Source organism: Thamnophis sirtalis, unplaced genomic scaffold, assembly GCF_051295495.1.
Source record: "Thamnophis sirtalis isolate CommonGarterSnake01/CBP01778 unplaced genomic scaffold, rThaSir2_p1.2 scaffold_9, whole genome shotgun sequence".
Lineage (NCBI taxonomy): Eukaryota > Metazoa > Chordata > Lepidosauria > Squamata > Natricidae > Thamnophis > Thamnophis sirtalis.
Genome location: NW_028261389.1, coordinates 67,278,532 through 67,296,618, shown reverse-complemented (window position 1 = coordinate 67,296,618; position 18,087 = coordinate 67,278,532). Strand labels below are relative to the sequence as shown.

General features: G+C 37.0%; 1 protein-coding gene across 1 annotated transcript in view; it reads left to right on the top strand.

Moving 5' to 3' along the window:
* The window catches only part of TBC1D22A (TBC1 domain family member 22A), a 130,628-nt gene that overhangs the window by 71,721 nt on the left and 40,820 nt on the right, over window positions 1-18,087 (top strand). The window contains exons 9-11 of the mRNA XM_087722167.1: window positions 236-342; window positions 2,537-2,612; window positions 11,133-11,260. Of these exons, the coding sequence (XP_087578293.1) occupies window positions 236-342; window positions 2,537-2,612; window positions 11,133-11,260 (311 nt within the window). The remainder of the gene's footprint in view (window positions 1-235; window positions 343-2,536; window positions 2,613-11,132; window positions 11,261-18,087) is intronic.

The window sequence follows — 18,087 nt, the reverse complement described above, 5'->3', positions numbered from 1 at the left end:
TATCTAATAAACTGAATTCCCAAATATTTTTGTTGATCAACCAAAGCTCACCCCTTAGTCAAATTGCATAACTTGGAATGTTTAGTCCTTAGCAAAGACATTCACTTTAACCTTCATAGTTAAATTTAATTAAGATTGTGTGTGTGTGTGTGTGTGTGTGTGTGTGAGAGAGAGAGAGAAATCTTCTGTTTGTCTCCCACATCTAATTGACATTCTTGCCTTTTCTTTATTTCAGAAGAGGATTTGGAAAAATTTGATGTTTCCAGTCTTTCTATTGAGGTACTGCAGAATATTGAAGCTGACAGTTTCTGGTGCATGAGCAAACTGCTTGATGGCATTCAGGTGAATTGATTTCTCTTTTCTAACCAGTGGGCATATTTCATTTGCATTTGGGTTTGGAAGTACATTTGAAATGTTGAAAAACAGGCAGTTGATAAATAGGATGTAGCAGTTGGTTGCATTCATTGGTATAGAGCTACCTGCCTGATTCTTCCTAGTAAAAATAATTTATCATGAACTGGGCCATTATCATTTCTGGGGTACATTAAAAAGATACTTTCCCCCCTCCCAATAAATCAATTCATTCTTCCTTTCTATGACTGAAACAAAACTATTTTGCCACACATTGGTAGGCATTTTTAGTAGATAAGAATGTATATGGCATCTTTCTAAACAAGGTGGCCTTATCAGTATTTTCTTTAAAATAAGAAGCCTAAATCAAACTGCAATGCTCAATAATAGTTAAAATGCGAATATTACAAAATGATAAATTAATAGAAGCAATACGAACAGAAATAGGATTAATTAAAAGATAGCTCAGCACAGATACAGAGAATTTATATTAAAGGACTCAAGGTTGCTCTGTACCTTTTCTCAGTGTGTTGTGTGTAATTGCCATGAATATATTTCAATCAAAGATGAGACCAGTGGTCATTGTTTGCTGTTAATTCATATCTAACCCAATGAATTGATATCAGAAGAGATCAGTAGAGTTAAGCCTTGTATTTATACTTCCCATTTGAGCAGTCCGATTTCTTTTGGGAATAGCTGCAAGTATGAGAATAGTATTTTTAAATCATTCCATCTAGAAGCTGGCGTCATGTAGAATGCATTGTGATGCCTTACATTAAATAGGCTTGTATCAATGAAAGCAGTCTTTGAATGGCCTAGTTTTTAAGCATCCCCTAGCGCGGCCATGAATATACATGGGCTGAAATAAAAACTTCCATGTAGATAGATAGAATAAGGCAATTTCTATCTGGGGAAAAAACCACCCCTTTAATTTTAATAAGAAATTAGTTTGTGAACCATATTGTATGATCCTGTGCTGTCAGAATAATTTTGTTATTGACAGATGCACTTTTCTCTCTTTGCGACTACTGCTATTTGTAAAAATGTTCCCTTTTGCATTGTTTTTACCATTCCTTTCTGTTGTTTCTTAATCATCACAAAACATATCTATTTGTCAAGAGACTGATGTATAAAGCATTTTGCGTAGCATCCAATAAGGATTTTTAGATGGGTTTTAGGTTTGAAAAAAAGTGGATTGAAAGCTTTAATATAGCTTGGGCATTCTTCTCTTTTAAAGTATTGAAAGGAAAATCTGCACCATGTAGTTCTTTTTGAAAGCACAGAAATACAATTACCTCACCGCCTAGAATTTTGAAAATCATTTTCTTTATAGACAATATTCTGCCATTGAGGACCTATATATACAGTATATATTCCCAGCAAGGGTATGGCTAGCTGATGAGAGCTAAATAGCTTGAAATAGATCTATACTAGTCTCCCTTTATTTATCAGCATAAGTATAACATATATATATGTCTGTCTGTCTGTCTGTCTGTCTGTCTGTCTGTCCTTATGTATGTCTGTATGTATATATGCATGTATATATAGGTTCCCACTACTGTTTCAACTGGAATGAAAATCCTTTTCAGATATTTTAGCATGTCATACCTAGAATTCTTAGATACTTTGTCAAAGAAGCTGACTTCTTTGGTTACAGAATAATGGAGCATTTACAATGCATTTCTTTTTTAAACAATATATTGTTGGCTTTACTATAAAGAAAGTTATCTTGACAATTTCTCTTGTTTGCAATATTGATGTCATGTCAATCCTTTTTGCTGAAGTAACAAGCATAGCAAACATAACATATCAATGAGTCTACACTCTCCCTACTTCTGCTATCTGTTTGATATATTTATTTCCTCTTGGGTGGTATGATTCCTAAATTTTTATTTTTCTATTGTTGGTGATGCATCAATTAGAGAAAAGGTATCTTGCTTAAATCGGCAGATGGTTCCATTGGTGAATGACAGATCTTAACAGTAACCAAGTGATTATAATTACTAAAAATATTTCTCTTGGTAACTTCATTATTTTGTTGTTGGTCATTTATCAAAGATGAGAGGAACTGAAAGAAGGTGGTATCTAGAAATACATTGTTCATTTAACTAGATAAAGTTTTTTGAAGCATCTTTTTTTGTACCTCTTGGTCAACAGGTAATGTTTAAAATGTTTTTTCTCCTAGGATAATTATACCTTTGCTCAACCTGGTATTCAGAAGAAAGTGAAAATGCTGGAAGAGCTTGTTAGCCGGATTGATGGTAAGCCTTAAAAACTAAGGGGAACTTGAATTGTGCCTTTTGGAGAGTATTCAAATAAAACCTTGAACAGTACCATACTAATCAATCAATCTATGGTTGTGACCACAGGTTGTGACATCCTTATATAGAATAAAAGAAAAAAAGAAAATAATTAGGAAAGAAGACTCGAAAATATAACAAAGAAAAGACATATATAGGAGTTGAATTAAACTGTAACCAATAGTAAAATTAAGAGCTTAAAGAATTATTTTTGAGTTTTAAAGAGAGCATGGCAAAGGAAGCAACCAGACTACTAACAGTTGAAATCTCATCTGCAAGGATGTAATTCTTGTCATTTGGCATCTGACCCCCTTAAAGCTTGTTTATCATTAGTATTTCCCCTCTAATTTAATCATAGAGAGGGTACTAGAGGATGTAATTGTTGGTGCCATCCACTTGGCTAACATTGCAAGAACAGAAGAATTTGTTGCTGGAGGTTTACAAAATCTTTCTTTGGGGTCTGTAGTGGGCCTGGTTTGAAACTAAGCAGATGTAAGCCTTCCTCCATGAAGTGTTAATGATATTGACCAGATATTGAGAGAGGCTTTTATTTCTTATAATGTGGTAAACAGATGAAACTTTGAGCCAGTATCTGGTTTGAAAAGCTTATCTGAACTTTTATAACTGTTTCAGGAACGAAGTTCCTCTAAAACAGTGGTTCACAACCTGTGGGTCGGGACCCCTTTGGGGGTCGAACGACCCTTTCACAGGGATTGCCTAAGACCATCAGAAAACACATATTTTTAATGGTGTTAGGAACCGAGACACCAATTTTATGGTTAGAGGTCACCACAACATGAGGAACTATATTAAACGGTGGCGACATTGGGAAAGTTGAGAACCACTGCTCTAAAAGAAGCAGAGAATACAGTTGTAGGTTAGGAGATAGGAATTGGGTCCATTGATTTCTACCCATATAATGCAAAAGGCTGAGCTTAACTAAGGCTTGGTTACCTTGCAACATTTTGCCCCCACCATGATGCAGCTTTTCTTAAGTAATGTGTTATCTTCAGCCAGTGTGGGGCACAGTGGCTTTTGCAAACTTACTGCAGGGTATCACCTAAAGAAAAGCTACTGGATCAGGAGTGTCAAACTCTATTTTATTGAGGGCCACATCATGATTTTGTGTGACCTTGGGGGGGGGGGTAGGCATGGGCTGGGTGGGCATGGCCAGCTCGACATCATCCGTGTCGGTGGCCTCTGTGGTGGCCCAGGCAGGGCTGGGGGAATCCATTGTCTCCAGTGGAGGAAGGTAAGGGAGAGGGCCAAACCCTTGTTCTTTAGAGGAGCCTCACCATCCCTCTCAGGCCACGTGAAGGATCCCTGGATGGTGGCGCAAGCTGTCCAGAGCCCTAGGCAGCGGAGGGCAAGGAACTTTGTTTTGCTAGAATTCTAACAGCAAAAATGGAGCTCAGGAGGTGAACTTCATTTTTGGCTGCAATGGCCTCCTGCAACACCCTGCCAATGAAAATGGAACTCGGGAGGGGCACGAGTTCCATTTTCAGCTGTGACGTCCTCCTGCAGCACTCAGCCAACTAAAATAGCCACCACCAGGTTGTAGATAAGTTCCTAATTGCTATGTGCCAGGCCAATGCACCTGTTTCCAGGGCGTCCCCATAGGCCAGATTTAAGCACCCCTCAGGCTGGATCTGTCCCCAGGGTTTGAGTTTGCACACCTGTACTAGATGATGAACCATTTTGTTTACATTTTATTAAATAATGTAACCAACATTTAATTTCAATCACTTTGCTGCAGACTGATTTCTGCTTACCAAAGGCAGCTTGTTTCACTGTGCATTAAGCTCAATAACTAGAGAATTTGAGATTATTTTTTAAAAATATAGCTGTTCCTTGATATTATGTGTTGTTTGTGTATTGCTTTGTTACAAGGAACCTATGAATATTTTTTAAATGGAATCCAATTAATTACCGGCTTTGTAAATAACATATTTAATACTAGAAATAAATTACAAGGGATGGAAGGGTAGATTTAATGCTTTTACATGTTTAAAGGATCATTTTGAAACATTTTCTGCCTTCACTCTTAAAACAATTCCCATCATGAAATGCTGACTGTCACATTGCTAAAGCAGGATTTAATTAAATGAAATTCAGGAGATAATGCTTACCGGTTCTGAACATATTCTCTTGGTAGTTGGTTAAATTAATGAGCAAAATGATGCCAAGCAGAACTAAGCATATATTTGTGACATTGCCTGTCAATTATTGGTGTGTGCCAAATAAATGCTATTCCTCAAATAGGCTAAGCCGGACAATCACTTGTATGGTTTAATGTGCAGTATATGCTTAGTTCTACCAAGATACTGTAACCCATGGTGATTTTTTTCTTTGTGCAATGGGGTATGCTAAAGCCGGGGTATCAAATTCGATTTCATTGAGGGCTGATCAGGGTGGTGTTTGACCTAAGGGGGACAGGGTGGTCATGGCCAGCTCAATGTCACTTATGGAGGGGGGGCTGTGGCAACCCGAGTGCTCTGGCAGCGAAAATGAACTCCCGAGCACCATTTTCCACTGTGATGGCCTCCTGAAACTCTCTGCCAGCCAAAACGGAGCTCGGGAGGGCTGTCCTCCCGAGCTCTTGCTGGCAGCGGCACCATGGGCCGGTCCTCTGTTGTATCGGGGGTGGCCCCGTGGGCCAGCTCTAAGGAGCCTGTGGGCTGGATCCGGCCCCCAGGCCTTGGGTTTGACACCGCTGTGCTTAAATATTAACATACATTTTATCAATGTTTATCATTATGTGAAGTTATGCATTATAACTAGTTTTAATAGGGTCAGATGGAACTTGTACATAAGCAATCTTCAAGTAAATGATTTTGTCAGCTCTTTTTTTAAAGAAAAATGTGATTACTATTCAGACAAACAGAGAGCCATCTTCCTTTCCTTCTTCAAAAGTTTGTAAGTTCACTTTTTCCAAGACCATTGTAACTTTGAACCATCATTAAACAAATGGTCATAAGTCAAGGAGTACTTGTACTAATGAAAAACACTTTAAAATAGGCTTGCATAACTTATTGAGAGGAAAGGACCACATTGATACCTTGCATGCCCATGAGCCCTGTCCAAATGGAAGGATACCCACTATTATTATTATTATTATTATTATTATTATTATTATCACATCATTATCATCTCTTTTATTCACTAAACATGAAAGTCAACTGATTATTATTACTATTATTTATTATTATTATTAATACTAATAGGATAGAATAGAATTCTTTATTGGCCAAGTGTGATTGGACACACAAAGAATTTGTCTTGGTGTATATGCTCTTAGTGTACATTAAAGAAAAGATACATTCATCACAAATCATAAGTACAACACTTATTGATAGTCATCGGATACAAATAAGCAATCAAATCATATTAGGAAACAATCAATATAAATTGTAAGGATACAAGCAACAAAGTTACAGTCATACAGTCATAAGTGGGAGGAGATGGGTGATAGGAAGGATGAGAAGATTAATAGTAATAGTAATGCAGCCGTAGTGAATAGAGTGACAGTGGTGAGGGAATTATTTGTTTAGCAGAGTGATGGCGTTCAGGGAAAAAAACTGCTTGTGTCTAGTTGTCTTGGTGTGCAGTGCTCTATAGCATCGTTTTGAGGGTAGGAGTTGAAACAGTTTATGTCCATGATATGAGGGGTCTGTAAATATTTGTTATTGTTGTTTATTGGACAGTCATCCAAATGTTTAGATTAGATTTGACATTTTTGTCCACCTGTCAAGTGCTTCTCAAGGACTTGGGTTATGTTGTTGTTGTTGTTGTTGTTATATATAAAATGAAAGAAAAAAAGAAAAAATATAATGTTTGTCATCTCAAGGCCGTGAGCATACCTAATACTCCTGGTTCCTATGTTCCCCATAACAACAAACCTCACTGTAGGTTGCTGATAGACAGTCACTGGTCCAAAATCATGCAAACAGCTTTCAGATCTAAGGAAGGACTAGAATAGTACTAGACAAACGGGCTGTCATTGTGATGAAAGGTCATCCTGAACAATTAAGTAACATTTAATTATCTTAATGTTAATATAAACTTACTGTCAAAAACTATTGTCGACACAAATTTACATGGAATCTTTATTAATCAAGGCATATATCTTTATTGCCCATCATATGTTTTATAGACCCACTTATAATGTATAGCTCTTAGAATTACAGGCATATGTTGTCATTTTATGAAAGAGTTGTTTTTTTTTTATCTTGGTGGATTAAGATTTCAGTTTCAAAGGATTTGTTGCATTATAATAGTTGTAAGCAAAGCTGTTTTAAACTGTATACCAAGTGTTGCAAGACAAACTATTTTAATTACTTTTCTAAGGTGTATTAGAGCTTGCTGATCCAAAAATTCAGTTTCATTGAACACGATCAAGTTCATTTCCTGAAATAAAACAGCAAGCCCTTTTTACAAAGCGTGTACCACTTGATTTTCCTCTCTGATTTATGGAGCTTAGTGATGTAGTGCCTGTTGGTTCAGACAGTAAAATTAAATTTATCAATTGAAAATTATTTCCTGGGCTAGAGAAATTCAATACAAAGTTCATTATTTGAGTTTGAAATAAAATGGTAATTTCATTTATTAATCCTTTATTATTTTGATTGATTACTGCACCCTATCATTTGTGTACAATTGTACAAATCTCTGATTTTTTTTGTTAGTAGGAACTACTATTTAATTTTGTTTTTTAAAAAAATCCATCCTACCAAGAACATGAGTGTTACCCGATAGTTTTGAGGGAATGACCCAACTTAACTTTTTCACTGCTGCATTTATGTTCTGAATATTTCTATAAAGGTGGTATAAAAACCAATTGGATTGCTAAAGGAGCAATGGGAAAATCTTATCACTTTCCCACTATGTGCTGCTCCCTATGGAATTCCTGATCATCATGGCTACCAAGCAAATTGTTCAATACAAGACCAGTTGAATTTAGTCTATAAACATTTTTGCAGCATTTTCAGAACTGAGCATTAGCTAACCTTATAAAGCTATATACATAGCTTTATATACATATGAAGGTCATTTTACATGGGATATATGATGAAACTTAATTAGGAGTGGTGCAGTGGCCTAGGGGTGGAGCTCTCGGCTCACAATCAGGAGGCTTTGAGTTCGATCCTAGCTAGAGGGAGATATTTCTCTCTCTGGGCACACTGAGAATATATCTGCTGAACAAAACTTCTCATTGGCAACAGGGAGAGCATCTGGCCATTAAAACAGTCTGCTAGCTTCATTCAGTTGCCCAGACTCCACCCCGCAAGGGATTATGGGGTTGTTAAATGGAAATGATATCATGAAACTGAATTCTTTCAGGAATACAAGTAATCAAACTTAAAATAGATGCTTCCGTTTCATAATTGTTTGGGGTTTTTTATGTAAAAGAAGTGTTTCTATACATTAGGTGGAGATATATAGGGAAAACATTTTTTGTAATGTTGTTGAAAGCATTTGAAGTTACTTTTCTGGCAGTAAGTCTAATTATTTGCAATTTGACTATTCCTGGACCATTGGACAATCAGTTGATTTCACTTTTACTTTCGGAGGCTTCAAGAGAGGTATTTGGCTTGAACAAGACACACAACAAACAAAATTCAGACTGCCTAAAACTACCAAAGTTTTAACTTCTAACTCCAGGAAATGCTTTATATTAAAGGTATTTGATCTAGTGAATACAATGTTCTTAGTAAGTTAAGATACCATTATGCTTTTTTCACGTTGTCTGTTTAAGGGTAAATTATGGGGTCTTTATTTTAATTGTTTGTAAAACACATCATGCACTTGCATAAACATGTTACCTCTTAAACCCAAACACAGTAAATGTATGATATAAATTGTGTTTTTCTAACCATTCTTTTTTTAAAAAACGACACCCTGCTTTAAACATTTTCAGTAGTTTTCTATAAGATGTAAAAGTGCTGAAAGGACTGTTAAAATAAAATCATTTGTGTTTTTTTCATTTTGATACAAGTGCTATTATTTCTTGAAGATTTAGCATAATTTTATTGTTGCAAACTGCTGCATAAGTATCTTTGGAAAAATTCTAAGTCTGAAAGATGGCAATAATTACATCTGCCAAGTCATTTATTACATCTGCATGCTTACTTTTAATGAAATGGAAAATTTAAATTTAGAATTATTGCCAACCAAATTACCTTTATCAGTGAAATAACATCTGCTCACAATTACTTATGAAAAAAGAAGAATAAATCTTTTTAGCTTGTGCATTTTCATTTCTCTGTTCATATATTATCAAATAAATGACAATTAAAAGCTTTGCATTTAGTTGTCCATTTTTCAATATGTTGAAAAGTAATAAAGAAAAGCCCATGGGAAATTCAATATTTTTCTTTTTTCTTTTGTTTTTCTTTAAAAGAAATTTGAAACATTTAAGTTGCCTTGGTCTGCAGGTTTCATTATCCACAAGATTTTCTGATAATTGTGGTATAAATATGTGGAAGTTGCTGCCTATTTGTTTTAATCATGAGTAAAGCTTTAATTAACTTACAATAACATTTAGTTAAAAGTAATATAAATGTACTAATCAGTAATATCTGGTCTTTACTGATGGCATTTGTTAGTGAAGATAAATGTTCTATCTCATACCATAAATAAGCTATGTGTAACAAAGATACTCAGTGATGAACTTTTCTCTGAGTAGTAGTCTGAAAGTACAAAATTTAGAAAAATTTAGTTTCCCTTCATCATGAAAACCAGCTGGCTGACTTTGGACCTCCTTTTATCTCTCTTACCAACCCACCTCATAGGATTGTTATGGGGAAAAGAGGAGGCAGGAGTATTAAGTACTGTGTTTTCCCAAAAATACTACCTACCCCAAAAACAAGTCCTAGCCCAATTTTCATGATTCTGCCTAATAAGCCCTATCCAAAATAAGCCCTAGTTAAGCCCTGCCCACCATCTGGTTGTATGAGGTAGGTCAAGGTGCATGTATAAAAATCAAGCTAGGGTGGGATGGAGCTACCCCACGCATCCCGCACCCGCTTACATTAGGACTGCCGCAACCAGGCCTCCCAAACCCTGAAACCTGTTGTGCCACTGCTGCCCAACGTCTGCAGCCGGATGCCATGTGGCACATCAGGCCGGTGCCGCCACTCACAGCACAGTGCCATGAGGTTCATTATGCCAGTATTGCTGCTTTCACGCACAATGGCGCAATACACCATGTAGCCTCCTGCTGCAAGTGGCGGCACTGGCACAATGAGCAATTTGTCAGAAGAAGTCAGGCAGGTGTTGGGGTGTGGGAGGCTTGGCTGCGGTGGTTTTAAGGTAAGCGAGTAAGTCATCCTGGCAAAATAAGACCTGGTGCTTATTTTGGGGCCCAAAACAAAATAAGACTGGATCCTATTTTCAGGGAAAAACAGTATGTTAGCTGCTTGAGTTGACCATATGTTTATAAATAAACACGGGGTAAAATTGAATAATAGTAGACTGGACGGCTATTTAAAAAATTATATTTCCTACATAATCCTGATACATTGTTCAATAGTTAGATGGGAAGCATGTACTTTTAATAAATAATGTGTAATTATGTAAATGCATTTATTATTTAGATTTTAGTAATACTTTAATGTTGCATTAGTCGACATTTACTGGAACAAAGTCTTAAAATCCTAGCTCCTGCTTACCATATTTTTAGGAGTATAAGACGCACTCCCCCCCACACACAAAAGAGGATGAAAATTTGGGTGCATCTTATCACCGAATGTAGCCCTGCGAACTCGCCGACCCCAACCCTTTGGCCTCTGCCTCCCAGCAATTTGCCTCCTTGCAGCAAACAGCGAACAGCCTGTTTCAGTTTCAGCACAACCTGATTAGCATAAGCAGCTGATTGTTGGGTGGATCGGCTTCCAACCATTAGCTGTTTCAGGCTCAGGAATTGCCATTGCCTATTGGTGCCCATTTTTGGCCTCTGTATGCTCCATTTTCAGCCTCAACGGGGCCTATTTTCTGCCCATTCTGATCCTGGCCGCCCAGAAAGGGTGGAAAGTGGAGTGTTTGGCGGTCAAAAACGGGATGTGCAGAGGCTGAAAACAGGATGCGGAAGCTGAAAATGGGATGCGTGGAGGCAGCAATAGATTATGGCAATCCCTGCAGCTTGAAACAGCTGATCATTGGGAGGCTGATCCAACCAACAATCAGCTGCTTGTGCTAATCAGGCTGTGCTGAAGCTGAAACTGAAACTGAAACAGACTGTTTACTGCAAGGAGGCAAATTGCTGGGAGGTAGAGGCAGAGGTAGATTTTTTTTCTTGTTTCCCACCCTAAAAACTAGGTGCGTCTTATACTTCGAAAAATATGATATATCAGAACAAGAGGGATGGAGGATTTTCTGACCCATATTTGTAGTATATGTAGGGAACATATATGATATTACACTGTTTTGTGAGGGTTATATAAATATCACCAGTAGTTTATTTCTGTTCTTTTTGTCTTTCAGAGCAAGTACATAAACACATAGAACAGTATGAAGTGAAATACCTTCAGTTTGCTTTCCGTTGGATGAATAACTTATTGATGAGAGAAGTCCCCCTGCGGTGTACCATAAGGCTTTGGGACACATACCAGGTAAGCCACTGCTTTGACCCTGCAATTAAGCATCCCAGGCTGCTTTGAAACATGATTCCTCCTTCCTGTACTTATTTCAACCTGATTAGTACTGATACTTTGGGTGCTTGAAAAGTTTCCTTTGTAGGGGTTTTAATGTTGATAACAAAATTGGCCAGCAGAGTTGCCTGCAATTGTTTGTGTTTGATAGGATAATATCTTCCAAAATTATATTTATGATATTGTGGCTAAATGCTTGAACATATCAGCCTCATAGTTGTAAGTATCAGAAAATACTGTAGATTCCAAGGGGAAAATAAAGAATAAGCTTTAGGTTTTGACCTGTAATTTTCAGCTCTACCTGTAGTGAAGCCTTAAAAATATGATTTTTACAAGTAGTCAATGATACCGTTTTAGATCAGTCTCTTCCTTCCCTACCCCATCATTGGAACCTAATTGATAATTCAAGAAAATAGATTCTAGATTTGCTCAGGTTCCTTGTGTATATTAATGGCACCAATAGAGAATATCATATTTCTAAAATTAATATATGTGGATGGTAGTTCCTGGCCACGTTCTTGTTATTGTACAGTTTGTTCTGTCTTATTGGTGGAAAGGTTAGGTACACATGCCTCAATATATTATAAATTAAAGCTTGATTGATCATGTGCCATCAGTGTTGATTCTTAGAATCCATTTAGATTTTCTCCAAAACAATCTTTTCCCATAAATTAAAAAAAAAAGTTATAATTTAACATTCCCTAGCTGGATGTGGAAAATCTATAGATTCAAAAGAATGCCTACAGAAATTCCTACACATCTGATTTTTTTTCTTTAACTAAAGCTCTTAGCAAATTTTATAGTTTCCTTCGCAGATGTTCTTCTGTCCACCAGAAAAACAAAAGCACTAAACAGCCATATAAAATTAATAAAAAACCATGAAGACATGTGCATAGATAATAATAGTAGCAGCATGAAAGCTTAATGGGAGAGAACTTAATTTTATAGTTCATGCCCTCTAAAATAAATGTCATTAACTTGCCATCTGAAAGTTATCAGTGAGGAATCTTTGCAGATTTATTCTCACTTTCGGAAAAAAAAAATCCACAAAATAATTACCATTAAAATTTGGCTTCAGGAAGCGAAATGCATGAGCAAATTAATATTGGAGAAGCCTCTTATTTTTTTCTTAAACTTTGGCTATTTATTTGCAATAATTTTATTACTATTTTTAGTACCTTTTTTTTTACTATGTCGAGTAAAAAGTAATTTATGTTAAGGTACATTTTAAAAAATGTAAAAAATGCAACTTGAGATTATGTATACTTCTTTTTTTAAACCCCCCCCCCCCAAAAAAAAAACAAAATAAAACCTGTGAAAGAAATAATAGTATTTTTAGTACAGGTAGTCCTCGTCTTAAAACAGTTTATTTAGTGACTGTTCAAAGTTACAATGGCACTGAAAAAAGTGACTTATGACTGTTTTTCACACTTGTGACCTCCTGGTCATGTCATCAAAATTCAGAATCTTGGCAACTGACACATATGACAGGCCCTGAAGGCCCAAAACAAAAGATGGCTGTCATATTTATGGCGGTCATAGTGTTCTGTGGTCATGTGATCATCTTTTACAACCTTCTGGCAAGCAAAGTTAATGGGGAAGGCAGGTTCACTTAACAACCGTGTTACTAACTTAACAGCTGGTATGATTCACTTAAAAACTGTGGCAAGAATGATTGTAAAATGGGGCAAAACTCACTTAACGAATGTTTCACTTAGCATCATAAATTTTGGGCTCAATTATGGTCATAAGTTAAGGACTATCTGTATCTAAAAGCGCTAATTATTTTGAAAGAGGAAAAATAAATAGTTATTTACTTTAGGCAGAAATATTCACCAGAATAATTGTATATTCACCCGAACCATTGACCACTAAAATGCAGGGTGACACAGCAAAACCCACAGTATTCCACAATGAAGCCATGTCTTTTTGAAAACTACATTGCTCAATCCATTTCACCGGATGACCTGAACAACAACTCCTAAAAATAATCTACAGATTATTATAGAATAACAGAATGGGAAGGGACCTTGGAGGTCTTCTAGTCCAACCCCCTGATTGAGCAGGAGACCCTATACCATTTCAGACAAATGTCTGTCCAGTATCTTCTTGAAAGCCTCCAGTGATGGAGCACCCACAACTTCTGAAGCCAAGCTATTCCACTGGTTGTTTGTCTCACCATTAGGAAACTTCTCCTTAGTTGCTTCTCTCCTTGGTTAATTTCCTTGTCCTGCCTTTTGGTGTGTGGGAAAATAGTTTGACCCCCTCTTCTTTGTAGAAGGCCCTCATCTTTGTAAGGAACCCCTCAAATATTCTTAGATTCAGTTCTACAAAGATTAATTTTTTATGTGTTTGACAAGTGTTGCACTTCTTTTCAGTAGTAAAGAAACAAGTGAATAAGAGCAAAAAAAAAATGTTTTCCAAACCATTGAAACAGTGATGTCTTTATGACCAGTTTGAGGACAGCAATTTTGATTGCTAAGTGATACAATCATTAAATGAGTCATTATGTGACTGTCTGATTTTTATGACCATTTTAACTGTGGACATTAAGGGAATCACATGATTCCCTTAAATAAAACACTGGCCATTAAATGAATCTGGCTTCCTCAGTTGATTGGCAATTTAAGAGTGAGATCTTTATTCCAGTGCTCAAAAACTGGTTGGGAAGGTTGCATATTGTAATTATGTGACTTACGGGATTTGGTCATCAAAGTGAGCCATTTGTCAAAGGCCTGAATTCCAAGCACGTGACCATGGATGGGGTGATGCAACAGCCAAGGACAAGTCATAAATCAGTGTTCCAATTGCATGATAACTTTGAACCATCAATAAACTGTTGTAAATTGAGAACAATCTATAATATGACTTTTGGGATATATCTGAATTGCTATTCCTGGCTGTTAATAATTTTATTTTTGATTGCTTAAATATCTATTTGTCCTGTTAGCAAGAAAGATATTTTGTCTAGTTTAAGTTTCAAATAGGCTTAATATTATATGTTAGAAACATAGTAACCATGGATAATATGAGAATAAATGCAATTTTCCAGTTAAATCAACTGCAAATCTGATGTAAAGGTGCAAAATAGTTGAAAGGTGAGCACTGGAATAAAAAAACCTCACTTTTAAATTGCCAATTAAAACATTCAACAGCTAAAGACATGAAAAGAGTAGAACACAGTTATAGGCAATTATGCAACTTCTTTGCTCTTGAAAAACCATAGCACTTTAGCCAGCTGCCAAAACAAAAACAAAAAAACCCTCAGTAGGAATATTCTTTATTTTTGCTATTCTCTAGTCAAAATATACACATAAACAGACAAAAGATGTGTCTGTGCATCGGTATGAACCTTTTATCCACTTTCTCCTTTCTGCTAACATTTTGAAAATTATTACAATTTTTGTTGTTTGTCTTGACGTGGCTCATAATTATTCATTCCCTTCATAGCGTTTTCCCCTTACCTTGCCAATCTGTGTTATTGTCCAAAACAATGAAATACCGGAGGTCTGTAGCAATCATAGGGAAGAGGTCAATATTCAGTTCTTGACTTATGAGTTGCTGTCTGATGAATCTCATCTTTGAGAAGATGAGCCACATTTTCCGTCTCCCACGATGAATATTCTGTTGCAGTCTGTTCCATTGTCAGCACTGAGGAAATTGCCCATTGAGAATTCAAAGCTTTCAGAGAGCCTTCCCTGTTTGATTTCAACCAGGGCAAAAAGGAAAAGAAAAGAACAAAGAACCTCTCTAATTCCAGCTCCAACTGTCTCAGGTTCCTTTGTACTTTATAAGGCATTTCCAACCCCATTTTCAATAGCTCCATTGTCAATGAATTCTTACACTGTCCAGTCTTTATTGGCTCTTTTTTGTGTTGATGAAGAGACTAAGCCCATATTCTTTAATGACTGAGCTATATGGCAGCTGTCTAGGGACATGGTGGCTCAATGGCTAAGATGCTGAGTTTGTCGATCAGAAAGGTCAGCAGTTTGGCTGGTTCGAATCCCTAGCGCCGCATAACGGAGTGAGCTCCCGTTACTTGTCCCAGCTTCTGCCAACCTAGCTTTCTTTTCTTTTAATTGTTCGCTGATATTTTACGCTGACCAGTTCAGGTCAGGTGTTGGGAATCAGCACCCCTTGCCAGCCCCCGTGACGGGGTACTGGTGATTTATTTTAATGGGAGATTCGGGTTAATGTCAGCGTTCCAAATATCATCCAGAATTAAATCAGAGTTCAAGACATAACTTGCATCAAAGTTCCAATTTAATAAGACAGACATGTTAGCATAAACTGTGAAATCCCAAATCTAAAAGCTTCCTGGGATTCCATCCAGTGGAAAGTTCATGATCTTATCCCCACACCCAGAAAAATTATCATCCACCCATCTAGTTCTGGTCAGATGCAGCAGTACAAAAGATGACCTTGAGCTTCTAGAAAGAAATGACAACAACACATTCCACAATTTTACTCCTTTCTATTCCCCCTCCCAATTACTATACTAATGAAACAGCATAATGAAATAATAGAGAGTGTGGCAGACCAAAAATCCTAAAAGGAATATAACTTCAGGCCTGACACTAGCAGTTTGAAAGCATGTAAAAATGCAAGTAGAAAAATAGGGACCACCTTTAGTGGGAAGGTAACAGCATTCCGTGTGCCTTCGGTGTTTAGTTAAGCCCGCCACATGACCACAGAGATGTCTTCGGACACGCTGCCTTTTTGGCTTTGAAATGGAGATGAGCACAGCCCCCTGCAGTCAACTAGCACATATGGCAGCTGTGGCTTCAGTTGTTTGGTCCATCCACTTTCAAATCTATCACCTACAGGTGTGGTACTTCTGCTTCACTTCTTTGAGGCAGTTATAAAACATCACTTCCCCTCAATTCTACACAACTTAAAAGAAATCCTTCCACTAGCCACTGATTTCATGCAATTTTATTGGGCATTTTAGTTTTGTGCCTCCCTTCTTAACATTTACTGATAGATTTGTGTTCAGAATGGGAACTTGCTTAATGAGCCCTCTGCATCCATTGTGCTTTCTGTAGGCAACATTTCAACAAAGTAATACTCTCCACCTCTTTACAGTTTAAAAGGCCTCATAGCTTTCCAAGATTGTCTTCATGATCAGGCTATCAAGATTGCATGAGGCAATTCTGTTATAGTTACATATTTAAAAAGTGGTGCAAAGTCCTTTTGTATCCCATTTTACAACTTTGCATTGATCTATTTTTCATCCTTGCCATCCATATGTCTGTATGACACCATCCCTGCTGATCAGCTCAGACATGCCAGGGTGGCCATCCAATGGACAGATATTGCATCTGTGGTTACAGCCTATCAAGAACCATTGCACAAATGCAAGATTATTCTATCTGCATCAAGAAATTGTAGGGCCAGTGAGTTTGGCAATTTCTTCCTCTTTTTCTTAGAATGAACTCTGTTTTACAAATTGTTTCCCATTCCATCACTGACCAAAGCCAGCCAGGTCAGCAGGCTTTCAGTAGATTTCTCTTTATCATACAATGCAGCCATTATTTGCTCTGTTGCTCATTTGTCTTCTTGGAAGTCCATTTCATTCCAGGTTGACCCAACATCCTCTCTATCAGAGACAAAATCTTTCAGCCATACTTCAGTTCCTTTTGCCTTACAGTTTAAAGGATTTTGTTTCATAGCCCTTCCAAAGTAAGGTGAAATCAGCTGTGTAGAATCCTTAGAAGCCTCCCAGAAAGGATTCCTAGGTAACTAAATGGAATCCTTTGAAAATTTCATATGGAAGCAAGCAGTTTAAACCAGGGGTGAAATGTTCTGAAGTCTGCTACTGGTTTGGTTTGTGCATACATGTGCGCCAGATGTGTGCTTTGCACACATATAAATCGCAGGCGCTGATTGTCGGAACTACCACTTCACCCAAACTGGTAGTAAAAAATGCTGCCGATTCGGACGAACCAGTAGTTCTGACGATCAGCCTTGCGACAACCAGTTGTGCCATGTGATTTCTAAATCTTGCAGCATAGCTGATTGTTGCACTGCTGATCGTCAGAACCAAACCAGTAGTAAAAAATGCTGCTGGTTCACCTGGCATTTTTTACTACTGGTTCGGCTGAACCGGTCCAAACTGGTAGCATTTCACCCCTGGTTTAAACTCTAGCAACAATACCTCCGTCACATTTTAATCTTCTTTCATCCAAAACAATGGGGTTTGGCTTTCTCTTCAGGAAAGGTAAAATTAGTATTCCTCTATCTCCACCTTTCTTTGTTGTCTGAGACTTCTCTTTCTTCTAACCTAATGTCTACTAACTGCAGTGTTTTATATGGTTATGTGTGAATTCACACAATATGTGAATTCCCTACACTCCTTAGTCTTAGGTGAGATTTCAATGTTCTTTTACACCCACTGTGTCCCCCTTAAGGATTTGAAGTAACCAGCTCTTGACTAAACATAGCCTACAATAAAAAAACTTTTTTAAACTTAAAAACTATATATTTAAAACAAAATATATTGCAAAATGAATGTTAATGTAAAACAGTGATACTAAATATTGAACAATGCCAATGTATTTTTAGTGTATCCAGTTTTGCTTTATAACAATCTGCCTTTTTTTTTGGGGGGGGAAGCCTTTTTGCTCCAAAAATTAATGAATCTTATTTATTTTAGACCTGCATTTAATCATTGGTATGACAAGCTTGTGGCTTATAGTTCATCCTCACTTTTCAAGTATTCTTATAATTTTGATTGTATTGTTCAAAACTTCATTCGCTCTTGGCTGTCTGACGTATTCTCCCTAGAT